This window comes from Scomber japonicus, chromosome 10 (assembly GCF_027409825.1).
Source record: "Scomber japonicus isolate fScoJap1 chromosome 10, fScoJap1.pri, whole genome shotgun sequence".
Lineage (NCBI taxonomy): Eukaryota > Metazoa > Chordata > Actinopteri > Scombriformes > Scombridae > Scomber > Scomber japonicus.
In genome coordinates, this window is record NC_070587.1 from 10,271,490 (window position 1) to 10,285,401 (window position 13,912).

The window sequence follows — 13,912 nt, forward strand, 5'->3', positions numbered from 1 at the left end:
ATTTTCATAAATAACTGTAATTTAACTACATTTTACAGTTGCTGTAACGGATTACAGTTACATTTATTTTGAAATTGCATTACATGACGCCGTTACATGTACCTAGTTACTCCCCAACATTGCATACAATGAAATTTGCTGTCTCTCTTAAAAAAAGTAAAACTGTACCCCATTCACTCTACTCATCCTCTGCTCATTCACTCACTCACTCATATGCACACACATTAAAAGAAATTGTCAGTTGAATGAGTAAGTAACTATAAAAGATATATAGTAAGTATAAGTTTTTGATTTGAGAGTGTGTCAAATTATTTGGTTCTAATATCAGGCTGCAGTGCAGCAGGAAGTGTTGCTCTGTGCCAATTTCTCTTGTAGTTGGCATAAATCTTTTTTCTTTGGGTTGCCAGGTTTTTAGTGTCTAGTGGTCCCAATGCCTAAGTTGTTGACACCTTTTCTATATTTAAGGCCTTTTCTATTTCTGGTCTGTTTGTTGTCTTTTTATTACCAACAAGCATCAATCCATCATGTAATTATTAAGGAATGCGGAAGTTGTCTTTTAAGCAAATGTGTCACTCTCTCATTTATGGATATAGGATTGTGAATTTTGTAATTTTTATGTAAAATTGTAAAAATTGTAAATTCTTGCTGTAGTGAGGTAATATAGTTTCACTATTATTCTCAGGACTAAAATAACTTCCTTAACCTCAACCTCATATACAGTGGTTAAACTTTTAAATGCTTTCACTAAAGAGTAATAACTGACTTTAAAGCAGAATTACAGTAGAATGTTTTTGTTCTTTCTTTTGGAAATGACACATTGATAGAGGTGATAAATTATTATCTTGGATGAAATCCTTCATCTAAATCCTGTCTTTAGTCATATATTTAAATAAAGTTGGAAAAAAAGAAGTAGTCTATTGGAACACTATCTTGGATTGTGATTATCACATATTTATTTTAGAGACATAAATATGCTTAAATGTTTTCTGCTCAAAATAAGATCAGAAATGTCTGTTGAGTTGAATTCTAATGTTATGATAACTTTCCTCAATGGACCTCTTTGTCACAAACTGAATTGTCGGAGAACTTTGAACTCATAATACGTTTGTTTTCCTATATAAATATATGAACTTTAAGGACACCACAGAGTACCTTTGTGAAGTTGTGCACTTTACTGATGAATCCAGTGGGTGTCAGCATTACTCTGTGAATGTGCTGGTGTCAGATTTGACTGGCTGAAAAGCAAAGCAGCATTCACATATAGCTGGATGGTGTGAATTAGAAAGTGACAGACTTTTTGAATTTTCGATATGTTTGAAATTGCTTGAAAATGTTTAATCCTTCCTTCTACTACTAGCTTGTTACAAAAAGCATTGATATATTGAACCTCCAGCTTTGAGTTGCTGTATAGACCTTAATAATCCCATTACCTGCAGGGCTAATCATATTAACAGACCCTCTCAATAAAAAAGTGAGTAAGTACGTGATAAAATGGTACAGGATGACTCATGTGACAACAGACAATATCATGTAATCTGCAGGATTTAATCAGCAGAGAAGCATGAAAGGTAAATTGTAGCTATCGGTCGGGTTATCCCCTGCTCTCAGTATCTGATTGACTCAAACACGCACAGCATCTCGCTCTTCAGAGGAGTATTCATTTCACTGCATTTCTCACCCACTCTCTCTCTCTCTTTTTTCCTTTCTCCTTCTTTCCCTGCTCTACCACTGTCGGCATCACACTCCCTCCACTTCTCTTCTACAATCTCTCTTCCCCTTCAGACCCCTGTCTCTACATCTCTGTCTCTCTTCTACTCTCATCATCCCCCATCGCCTCTCTCTTCCACTCTTTCTCTGTTGTGTTGATACAGAGGAATGCAGTATGTGGCAAGCTGTGGCTCTTTGGCTGTTTGTACTTGGGACTCTGCTCCGTGGTGAGTGACTTTCACTTATGCTTTGAGCGAGACTGTGCTCGAACAAGTGTGCATTTTCTACCTGTGCTGTGTATATGTATGTGCTCTTGCATGTCGAGCACTCTGTAGAGAGAGTAGCTCTTTTAGTAGTAGCTCTCACCAGGAGTCTGTTGGTGTAAAGCCAAAATAGATTAATTTTATGATGAGAAGGCAACAATATGGAGTTCAATCATCTTTACTGCAGATTACAAAGCTGAGCATTGCATTTTTATTACTGATAAGACAAAACTATAATAGATAGACAGACAGTTTGACACATAGATAGATAGATAGATAGATAGATAGATAGATAGATAGATAGATAGATAGATAGATAGATAGATAGATAGATAGATAGATAGATAGATAGATAGAGAGCAGAAGAGGGTGGTGATGAGGCAGTTAGTGGTTAATTTATATGGCTGGAAGTTGTGGACACTGGGGACTATCAATCTGAATTATGGGCATACCATCTGGAGAGTCATATTGATATTAATTAAGGAGTACAAAGTGAATATAGATTTGACACTGCATAGTGAGTGCATAAATCTTACACCATTTATTATGTCACACCCATGCAGTTTGAAGAGCAGCCGGTACTGTTTGTCTTCAGAACAGGCATTTTGGTGTTTTGTGGGTTTTAGCTCTCATTGTCGTGAGTGCTGAGTCTGTCTGTCTGGGGTGTTTCAGTGTTTAATGGCCCCACTATTTCCTGCTTGGAATGGAACTGACATTTTTATGGTAGAGAAAAGTCTCTGACTGTCTGCTGGTGATCAATCAGAAATGTAATTGATTAACAGGGAATCTGTCTCTCTTCTCTCCTATCTCGTTCTCTCTGTTTCCTTCCCTTGTCCTGTGTCCACTTTACTATGTATTTGTGCAACATCTTTAAAACATGACCGTTTCCTATGATCATTGTTTTAACCTTCTTTGGACCATGACTTCCCTCCCTCTGTTTGTTTTTTTCTTCTTTTCCATTTACCTGGCCGGCAATCTCGACACCACTTACTCTAAAACTATCCTTCTATCGCTGTTAATCACACTTCAGTGCTTTCATCCTGTTTGTACTGGCCCAGCTTTCTCTTTGTAACTGTCAGTTTTTGCCCTTGCTCTTATTTTGTCATTAGACTCTCTCATGATGGTGATTTTTGTAAACAATTAAAAAAGTGGTTTTAAACCCAGTGTTCCTGTTTGGGCCCTGATTAAAGTGTAAATAGAACAATTGGGCTTTGATTTAGTGCAATGCTGTTTAAACAAATAAGAAGTTGGTGAAACAAATAAATACGTGTTGGTCCACCTACTTTCACTGACTACACTCTCTCCTATGTCCATCCCTCTTCTCTACCCACTATTAACCCCCCTTATCCTGCCCTATTCAGTATCAATGCAGGGTCCTCACCAGCGCTTTCTGCTCAGGGAGCTGCTAAGAGACTACAACCCCATGGAGAGGCCGGTGGCCAACGATTCTCAGACCCTCACTGTTCAGTTCTCCTTTACTCTGATGCAGGTCATGGATGTGGTATGCATACTCACATTTTCAAGTCTATCTTAACACATTACGTATCCATATATACATTGAAAAGGTGAATGGCTTTAGTTAATAATTCATGTTAATAAATTTTCCTCCTGGGTGTGAAAGTGTCCCTTTTGATCTAAGAGTCCAAATCCAAAGTCCTCCTTTTGTTTAAGAAAATGCTGCCTGAAGTTCAGCTGAAGTTAATATGAAGCTTCATAAGTCTGAATTAGTCAAATGAAATGGGTATCTTATAAACTTTATGTAATTTTAGTGTGTGTTTCCCTGGACAGTGTGTCCCACTGCAGCAGAGTGATCGTTTCAGCCTCATATGAGTTTAGTTCAAATTCGAAATGCATGTCTTTTTCTCTTTTTTTGCACAGAATGAGAACTGTAGATAGTCCCCCATCTCTGACACTGAATTGCATTAGGAAGCTATCTCTTCAAGGCCATTATGAACAGGAGGAACAATTATAGCTAACAATAACTCTAAAAAGGACACGAGTCTGTGAGTAAAGTGAGAAACTGTGCTTAGTTTAAAACATAAAACTTATCCCCTTAATTCCCTTTGTGTTATACAAGGATGAAAAGAGCCAGATCCTCACTACGAATGCCTGGTTGCAGATGGTGAGTATAATGAATAATAATATGTTATCAATCTGTGCAGTGAAAACTTTCAGGGTCATATCAGAAGACATGTAGACTAATGAAACATTTCTTAAATCATCTTGTTGCTCCAAACACAAACTTGAGCATTGAAGGAATCAGGTACAAGTAACCAAGCTTGTCTATGCCTGAGTGTATTTGTGAATAGCCTGTGTTGGGGAGACTTAAACTACATGTAGTTGAACTACATAGTTTAACTACAATTTTCTGTAACTTGCTGGTACTGTAGTTAAACTGCATCATATTTTGTGCTGCGTCAAGTATGTCAACTACTTTTTGGGTCATTTTTTGTAGTTTAACTACTCAATTTACAAACTACAATTTTGGCCAATAACATGAAATATTTTTTATAAAAATAGACCTATATAATATAAATGTTGTTTTACCATTATTGTGTTCAGGAACTCTCTTTGAAAAAAGGCATGAATCATGTCATGACATGCCAACATTGTTGTTCAAGACACACCGATCCAGAATATTTCTTGTTGACTGATTTATATTTTTGATTTACAAGTGGGTATTGGGGTAGGATTTTCATTTTCTCTTTTTTTACCCAACATGTCCATGGTGAACCTACAGTATGTTGACCAAAATGTCAGCTTTTTTTTCTTTTAAAAAATAGTTTTTTCAAAGAGTTGAGAGGCATATTTCTGCTGGCATGTGAATGTTTTGTAGGTTATTATATTTTGTTTCATATACACCGCATGTTGATTTATTTAACACTGAGTTAAATGAGTATAATGAGTATAAGTAGTTGCTATAGCTACTTTTCTTAGCTGTAGTTTTACAAACTACATTTCTCCAGGGGTTGAAATGTAGTTTGTTCAAACTACTGCCAGGCTGAACTACATGTAGTTTTACAAGCTACGCTTACAAAGTAGCTTCCCTAACACTGTGAATAGCTGAGTGTTTTTTTTTTGTTCATTTGTAATACGAGAGTTGTGTTTGTGTCTCTCAGCAGTGGTACGACCACTACCTTCAGTGGAATCAATCAGATTATCCTGGAGTTAAAAACCTTCGTTTCACTCCTGATCAAGTCTGGACACCTGACATATTACTTTACAACAGGTGTGTGTGGCTTAACAACACACACAAAGACATACACACACTTCCAAACTATCTAAATAACCACTGTGTTATTGTCCTCCAGTGCTCATGATAAATTTGATGCCACCTTTAAGACCAATGTGTTGGTTAACTCCAGTGGCTTCTGTGAGTATCTGCCTCCAGGTAAGATTATATTCATCAGTATTTTGTCCTTAAAACCAAACAGAGTCTTCAATCATTCTACGTGCACACAGTGTTAAGCTGAAGCACATTAATTCAAAGAATGTTTACTGCAATTAAATATTTTCTTTTCCACTTACTTCAAGATGGCTGCAACAAAAACAAATTGTATCATGTGTTTGTTCAGCTTTGGTTACTTTCCTTTTACAATTAGTCCATGTCTTTCTCCTACCTTCCAAGGAATATTTATCAGCACATGTAACGTGGACGTGCGGTGGTTTCCATTTGACATCCAGCGCTGTGAACTGAAGTTTGGCTCCTGGACATTTGATGGCTGGCTGCTGGACATCCAGATGAAGGAAGCAGATGTGTCAGGGTACATGCCCAATGGAGAGTGGGACCTAGTGGGTGAGACAGGCTGTAAAGGCCCTGCATAACAGTTTGTTGCTTAGTAACTGCAGCCTTTGGATTACATAAATGACCACTATGTTGTACTGTATCTGTACTGTAAATAGTAAATGTCATGTTTACACAACTAATTAGATTTTATCAGCTGAAGTTGGAGTGTGCCTTACCACCATGTCATTCAGTGAAAACAAAATGACAGTACAGTTTTATGCTTTGAGTTTTTAAATGCTTTTATGCACTTACTGTATGGTTCAATGCAGTAAGGCTATACTCAGAGGGAGTAAGGGTGGCATATTCTGCCATCCTGCAGACATAGTTATTGATTTTCATTAAGCCACTGGTTGTAATAAAATGATCTATCATGCTACACTGTTTCAGCACTCTTTCAGCTATTTGTATCATTTTCCTATGTTAGACTTTTCTACCTGAGGTTCCTTTCTGTGAAGCATTTAGTGGTGCATTGTAATGTCATCTTTGCCTCTCCCTGTCCCCCTCAGAGGTTCCTGGTGGTCGTCATGAGGTTTTCTACGACTGCTGTGCAGAGCCCTACCCTGACGTAACCTTTGTGGTGACCTTACGAAGGAGGACCCTGTTCTACGCTCTCAACCTACTCATCCCATGTGTGCTCCTCTCCTCTATGACCCTGCTGGTCTTCCTGCTCCCTGCCAACTCTGGAGAGAAGATCAGCCTAGGTGAGGAATAGTAGATGAGGAAGAATAAAAACATAGTGGGTGATGGTGAGGCAATGAGGAGGGGTTGAAAACAAATGTTCATCTGCTCCAAAATTTCTAGCTGTGTATTCTACATTCCTTCCTTGCAAAACACCTAGTAGTTCTCTTACAGTCTTTCTCTGTCAACACTTTCTGCCAGCTATACAGTCTATGCAGACACTGTCAGGAATGTTGAGACGTAGGAAGAAGAGAGAAAAGAAAAGGCAGGAGAGAAGATGAAACAGAAAAGTTGAATGAGTTTTCCTATGAGTATCAGAAAGACTGATCATTGTGGAGAAATGTCAAGTGTGGCATACCAAGTACACTTTTCCACTAAGCATATTTGTACTAGCATTCATGTACTTTTGTCTATTAAGGTTTCTTTCTCTTTTTCTTTGTAACTCATGATTCCCTGGCGCCTTGTGTCTGGCTCCAGGCATCACGGTTTTGCTTTCTTTGACTGTCTTCATGTTGATGGTTGCAGAGATCATGCCTGCCACTTCAGATTCGGTACCACTGATAGGTTAGTTTCTTTCTGTCTATAAATGTGTTCATTTGTTTGTGAGTGTTGGAGTGGTGGATTCTTAGGACAGTGATGATTTCATACATATTGAAAACACCCTACTGTCTGCCTCAGGTCAGTACTTTGCAAGCACCATGGTGATTGTAGGCATGTCAGTCGTAGCCACAGTCATCGTCCTTCAGTTCCATCACCACAGCCCTGACAGTGGACCCATGCCACGTTGGGTGAGTTGGATCCCTCCTGCTTATCTTTATTTGAAAATGTGCCTGTGTGCCCCCTTTTTAATCAGTGTCTGTCTGACAGGTGCACTTGGTTCTGCTGCAGTGGGTCCCTTGGTTCCTGCGGATGAAGCGTCCCGGAGAGGGGGCAGAACCTACTCTTTCCTACAGCCAGACGGACTGTCAAAGCAAGTTTCTGTCCTCTCCTACCACCACCACTACCACTGCCACCATCCCCACCCTGGTGCCCTCCATCGTCCCCCAGAGCCTCAACTCCCTGCAGGCCAGCCTGACTCAGCTCAACCACCCTCTGTCACACCCACCCCCCCATCGGCCCAACTCCCAAGCTGTTATTCTCCCCAATCCCTGCCACAGAGATCCCAGTCCCAATCCACATCCCCAACCCAATGGTCATCTGCCTTACATGGGCTTCCAGACCTTCCAGACCACTGTAGAACTGGAGCCAGTTCAGATGAGCAGAGCCACCAGTTATAGGAGGGGTAGCAGTGGAGTTGGTGCAGGAGATGGAGAAGGAGCAGCAGCAGGAGGAGGGGGAGGACATGGAAACACACCTATCCATCACCACCTACCATCTGCCAAGTTTGGGAATCCAACACAGGAGACTCCAGTGTCCCCAGAGCCTGACCCATCAACCACATCCTTGGGGCCCAGTGGGGCTGGAGCAGGGAGAACAGCTGCCATGCATACCCACAGTGGTGGGGTCCGAGGCAGAGCAGTGGACAACCAGCTCCAGGATCTTCTTGTGGAAGTGCAATTCTTAGTTGAGCGTGTTCGTGAGCAGGACCGGCAGCTCAGTTTGGCGGAGCAGTGGCAGTTTGCTGCAGCTGTCATCGACCGCTTGTGCCTGGTTGGATTCAGTGTTTTCAACATCATCTGTACCATCGCCATCCTCATGGCTGCACCCAACTTCGGAGAAGCACTGTCAAAAGACTTCCTCTGAGAGAAACTGCGATGTCAAGGGATGATACAGATAAAGCATTGTTGGAAGCACAATTGCTGTTGATGACACTGGAACATAAAACAGCAAATATTAACTGTTTAGGAACCTGGAGTGAACTGTGGCACATTTACATAATTTCAGACACACTACAGTGTATTTTGTTCTCTTTCTGATTGAACCCAATCATGCTCACAGTTGCTGTTCACACATTCTTGCAATGGGTTTTCTGGATGTTTCATTGATATTTGGATGATGGATGATGGACTAGCAGACAAAAGCATCAGTTAATATTTTGTAAGTGTAACAATTAAATTAAATAGTTTTTGTAGCTTTGCGGTTGAGAATCTTAAAGAAAAATCACCACTTTTTTTGTGAGAACCTGGGGGCATGACTTGTAAAGAATTTGTACTGCAGTCATGGGAGACATCATGAAGATATTCAGTAAAAAGCAACCTGACACTGATTTGCTGCATGTGAAATGATAGTGGGGGTCTTACACATGAGCAGGATTTATTTAACAGTTAAGATGTTCAGAGTTGCATTAAAACTGGTTTTGTTTGTTCACTAACACTCTTCAACTGATTGTCAGTAGACACGCTCTGTTTTCTCTTGTGTTACACAATTTCCCAAATATACTGCAGTAGAGGCAAATCTATTTTCTTTAGAATTTCAATTTAATTTTCAATTTAATCCAGTTATCTCATGGTTTTCATTTAATAAGATGTCCAAAGTGTTTTCTTTCCCCTCATTCTTCATGAACACTCTGTTCCAGAGATTCTTATCACAATAATAGAGCTGGGACATCATCCATGTAATGGGATGATGACGTTGGCAATTCAGTTATGCATCACCTTTAACAACATGTCAGTTTCATATCCCCTACAAAATACACAGTATTTCTGCCATAGGAATCTTTTGTATGTCATTCACTTTCTATATACCTATACTACAATAATGTACATGTTCTAATTTCTGATTATGGGAGACACTAGATTCCAGTTTGTATTCAAAATGTGGAACACCATAGTCTGTCTGTGCAGGTGTTAATGAGGTTCAGATTGAAAAGAGAAAAATCATAGGTCATGTCAGCTTCCGAAGAATTTCAGGAGGTTTTTGATCTTATGTGTGCACACCGCAATACACCCTCACTCATCCACCCACACACTCAAACGTGTGTATGCAGAAAAATATAATCTCCATGACCCTGGCTTTGAGTGTAAATCATGACATAAATTTAACACCTCTGGCAGGTTGCAGAAGTTTTGGACTCTCAAAACACCAATAGGTTGTGACAGGCAAAGATGTAAACACTGTGAAATAAACTGCCTCATCTTTTGTACTCTCTAGACTTGCATTCAGTTTTCTATTCCCTGGCTCCCCTCCTCTGATCGAAGTTCAAAAAGGACGCAGAAACAGAGGACAGGAGTAGGAGGAAGGGAGGGTGTGTGTGAAGAGGGCCAAAAGGAAGAAGAAAGACACAGAAGAGGGAGATGCAAGGGAGGGCTATGCAGAGGCACAGAGATGGAGAGGATGCAGAATGAAAGAGTGCAGAAAGAACTTGGTTGCTTGGTTGAGAGGAAAAGAGGAGGGAATGAAAAATGTGCTGAGAAAGCAAATAGGAACCAATACAGTTTTTTAACTGATTGCTCATTAATGAGAGAGGGAGAAGAGAGGAGGAAGAGAAGGGAGGAGGTGGGGGAGAGGGATGAATGCCACTTCCTCCTCCCCCCCTTGGATGCTGCAGCTGCTGAACTGTACTTAGACCAGCATTTAGGGGTGACTGGACATATATTCTGAATTGGCAGAGTGTCTTAATCACAATTTATGTGAAGGATCTTGGCAAACCGCATGTAAAATGATTGACTATGAAATAATGTAAACACTTTATGATGATTGAATTTGGCTAATTGGTGTCTTGGCATAGCTGTACTATTAATTTGGCTTTAAACTTTCTCATTGTAAGCACTGTATGTGCTGCATGTGATAGCAGGGTAGTGCACTATTCGATCAATTCACAGCACATTTCAATGGCCTATTGAGCTCCTTTGTGTGTGTGACTGGTGGGGCTGCAGACTAACACAGCTGAGAGACGCAATACAGCACAGGTAATAAATCTAAGATACTCTCCTCCTCCAGTGACTCTGTCATCCACCTGCTCTGTGGCAACAGCTCCTGCCGAGCTGTTTGTTCAGAGGAGAAGCAAACCGACACATACAAAACAGAGCAGCATGCAATGAGCAGCATGCAGGATGCAGAAAACATATTTGGTATCAAGGCCCACTCAAATCTGTGGCTGCAAATTTGCGCACATACATCCACACAAGCATGACAAACACAAAGCCACTCACACATCAAGTGGTAAAGTGAGAACCCTGCTGCAGACCTAATGCAGTAACCATGCATATACTCCTGAAGCTCTCCCCAGTTCTCGTGCACATATGCTGTTCACTCTCACTTCTGCTTGTGCAGTAGGGTGTTTACTTATGTGGAAACAATTAACAGAGGGGGAGAACATATAAAAGGAGTAATACTTGAGTAGTGTGATATTTTAATATAGGTTAATCAATTCAAAAATGTAAAAAAAAAAAAAAGAACATCCATAGAAAGACAACCACAGCCCTCCTGACTTATATGGTTTTGAAATATGGGTGGAAACCAATCAGTAAAGCAAAACAACTCAGAGATATAGGCTACAGGCTGTGGCTGCTGAGACAACAATAACAATGACTGAACCTCCTACAACACAATACTTCACATTTTGGTTGTTAGATTATTAAGTATCAATGCCTCAATTTCATAAGAAAGTAACTGAATCTATGAATTAATAAAAAAAAATGTTGCACATAAAATAAAATAAAACATAATACAAGAAAAACAACACAAAAACAATAACTAAGAAAAATATGCAGGAGGAGCCAATATGGGCTTGTTGGGTGGCCCTCCTATGGTGAGACATTAAATAAGAAATACAGACAAATACATACAAAAGGTAAACATAAAAAACTATGTTGTTACAAGTGTATCAAGAAAGGTGACAACTTACCGATGCATGGAATATGATAATGAAAGTGATCCAGGAAGAAGAGTGTGGTTAATTTCTTATAATGATTTTGGACTGGTGGAATTCATAATATGATTTCATAAACGGTTCCAACAAAGAGGACCCCTGAATTAATTTGTTTTAGGATTAGGGAGACTGGACACAGTTGTAAGACATTTTGTATTTGGACTACACCAACCAAAGTTTTATATATTAAATGTACATTTGTCAGCTAATTACCCATACCATTTATAGATGATTACATATAATATAGTGTTTACAATATTTAAATGGAAGAAGTCAGATGTTGTAACGGACCCACTGCAACACATTCAGGGATGGTTGCAACATGTTAAAAATATGTTAAAATTCATTGATTTAACCTCAATCAATCAATCAATCAATCAATCAATCAATCAATCAATCAATCAATCAATCTTTATTTGTATAGCGCCAAATCACAACAAAGTCATCTCAAGGCACTTTACACATAGAGCAGGTTCTAAACCAAACTCTTCAGGTTTTAACTTTAAGACTCAACATTCCCATATGAGCAAGCACTTGGTGACAGTGGCAAGAAAAAACTCCCTTTTAACAGGAAGAAACCTCAGGCAGAACCAGACTCAGAAGTGGGCGGCCAGGTAGAGAGGAGAGAAAGGAAGAATAGGAGAGAGAAGCACATTGAAAATCAACATTGAAGCTAGAAGGTCCGGGACTGGAATCTGTCATCTGGACGTCTCCAGGCCCAGACTACCTGTGAGAGGTGAAAGCACAGACAACTCCGGGGAAGAAGTTTAGGTTATTGAATGTACTAAGAACCACAAGTAATCCTGCATGCTGGGAGCGCAGTGTTCTAGTAGGTACATAAGGTACTGTAAGCTCTTTAATATATGATGGAGCCTGATCATTAAGAGCTTTGAACGTGAGGAGAAGGATAATATCAGGTTTAACAGCGATATCACCATTTACAGATTTCTTTGAAGATCACATAAATTATGTCATAAAATATGAATTCCTATCAGGCTCTGCTATTGATAATTGATTATTTAAAAATAGATTTAAGACTTTTCAAATTTTTTACTACAGTTCTTGTTATCTCCAGGGAATTACATTAAATCAATCATTCAAAATAAAATCATTTTAAAGCATCAATCTAAGACATACAAAGTCTTTTTTTTTTCTTTCAAAGAATGGATTCTGAGCTTGCAAGATGGAAGCAAAGAGTAAAGTACATTTCTCAGTCTCATAGCAAAAGTAGATTTTGCTTAAATTCAGCAAACTAGAAGCCTCTTTTCACAGCAGTGGGTCTTCTGGAGTCCTCCATTGGTCTGTTGGGTATTTTTTCACAACTTTGAAGGTGTTAAAAGTATGTGCTGATGATGATGATGATGATGATGCTGCTGCTGATGATGATGATAACAGGGTGCAAAAACAGATGGCGCGTCAGGATAGTTATCAAAATCAACCAAAGCAATATATATATATGGGAGAGTAATCCGATACCAAGTAATCAGCTTAATTTTGGGAAAGTAATCAGATTACGAGTAATCTTTCCTTTGGGAAAGTAACTTTGAATCCTTTGGCACGGGGATTGCGGCTGTTCATAACGTCAAATAGTCTGTCAATCATCTAAAAGCAAGTCCAAGTCTTGATTAATTCATACAAAGGGGCCGGACAGTATGAAAAAAACTGTTTCTTCAAATTCTTGATGTTAGCTTTTCAAAATTCAGATGTTCTCAGGTAATACCCCACATCACCAACAGTCAATAACTATTAATTACTGGGTGGATACACTCAATGTGGGTCGATATGCAACGGCCGTTTCTCTGCCTGTTGGGTAATTGTCTCCCAGATCTCATTAAAAGACGCTGCAGTTGAGGAGGGAAGGGAGGAAGAAGGAAAACAGATGTGGGTACACAAAGGGAGCGTGGGAGTACTGGTGTAAAATCATCTTTACAGGATAAATCCACCATGACTTAACGGTTCTATATTCCCACCTACTGGACTTCCAGGTCCCAGGTTCCAATACACAATGTTAACTTAAGACTGTTAAAAAAATCCAAAGGGACAAAAACATTGCATCAATAAATCGGTTTATTTAAAAGAATATGTTACAATTTATTACAGTAAGCGACGTAACCAAACCCTTGTCTTAAATTTTACATTTCAACATGTCAAAGGATCTGCAGGTTGTCAATCTCCATCCTCTTCTTAGCGTGACTCTTTGAAAGCCAAACCTTATCAGGTGAACAACTTAACAACAGAGATGCTGGATTTATTATCTTACTGAAATAAATAATGCAAGTGAGAAGCGAGTCTTGTCTGGAGTCAGGATGAGAGAGAGAGCGAGAAAGACAGAGGTGAGAGAAGAGAGAGTGCACACTTGAGTGTGGGCAGATCAGACAATCGACCACATCAGACGCGGTCCAATAAACAGACAAGAATCCTGGGAAATGCGTTCAGCCTTTTAGGATTGTACATTCAATCTCTCAAGTCAAGGCTCAACACATTCAATGAAACCTCCTTTGCACCCACCAGGGTCTGCTGAAGCTCATTAATCACCCAAAATGGCTTTTGTGAACAGCACCATCATTATAACAAGCACTCTTAGCAGGGTGTCAATCTGAGACTCTTTACTTGCTTGCAGATTACAAAAACACTGTTAACATTCTCATAATGAGCTAAAAAGGCGAT

At 39.5% G+C, this 13,912-nt stretch overlaps 1 protein-coding gene across 1 annotated transcript; it reads left to right on the forward strand.

Annotated features, from left to right (window-relative positions):
- The first annotated feature begins 1,754 nt into the window (after positions 1 to 1,754).
- On the forward strand, positions 1,755 to 8,249 carry LOC128366446 (neuronal acetylcholine receptor subunit alpha-7-like). Its single transcript, XM_053327158.1, has 10 exons — positions 1,755 to 1,934; positions 3,332 to 3,471; positions 4,048 to 4,092; positions 5,090 to 5,199; positions 5,282 to 5,361; positions 5,599 to 5,766; positions 6,264 to 6,458; positions 6,913 to 6,999; positions 7,114 to 7,223; positions 7,303 to 8,249. The coding sequence occupies exons 1-10, from the start codon at positions 1,883 to 1,885 to the stop codon at positions 8,176 to 8,178; spliced, it is 1,863 nt and encodes a 620-aa protein (XP_053183133.1). The 5' UTR covers positions 1,755 to 1,882; the 3' UTR covers positions 8,179 to 8,249.
- The last annotated feature ends 5,663 nt before the right edge of the window (positions 8,250 to 13,912 follow it).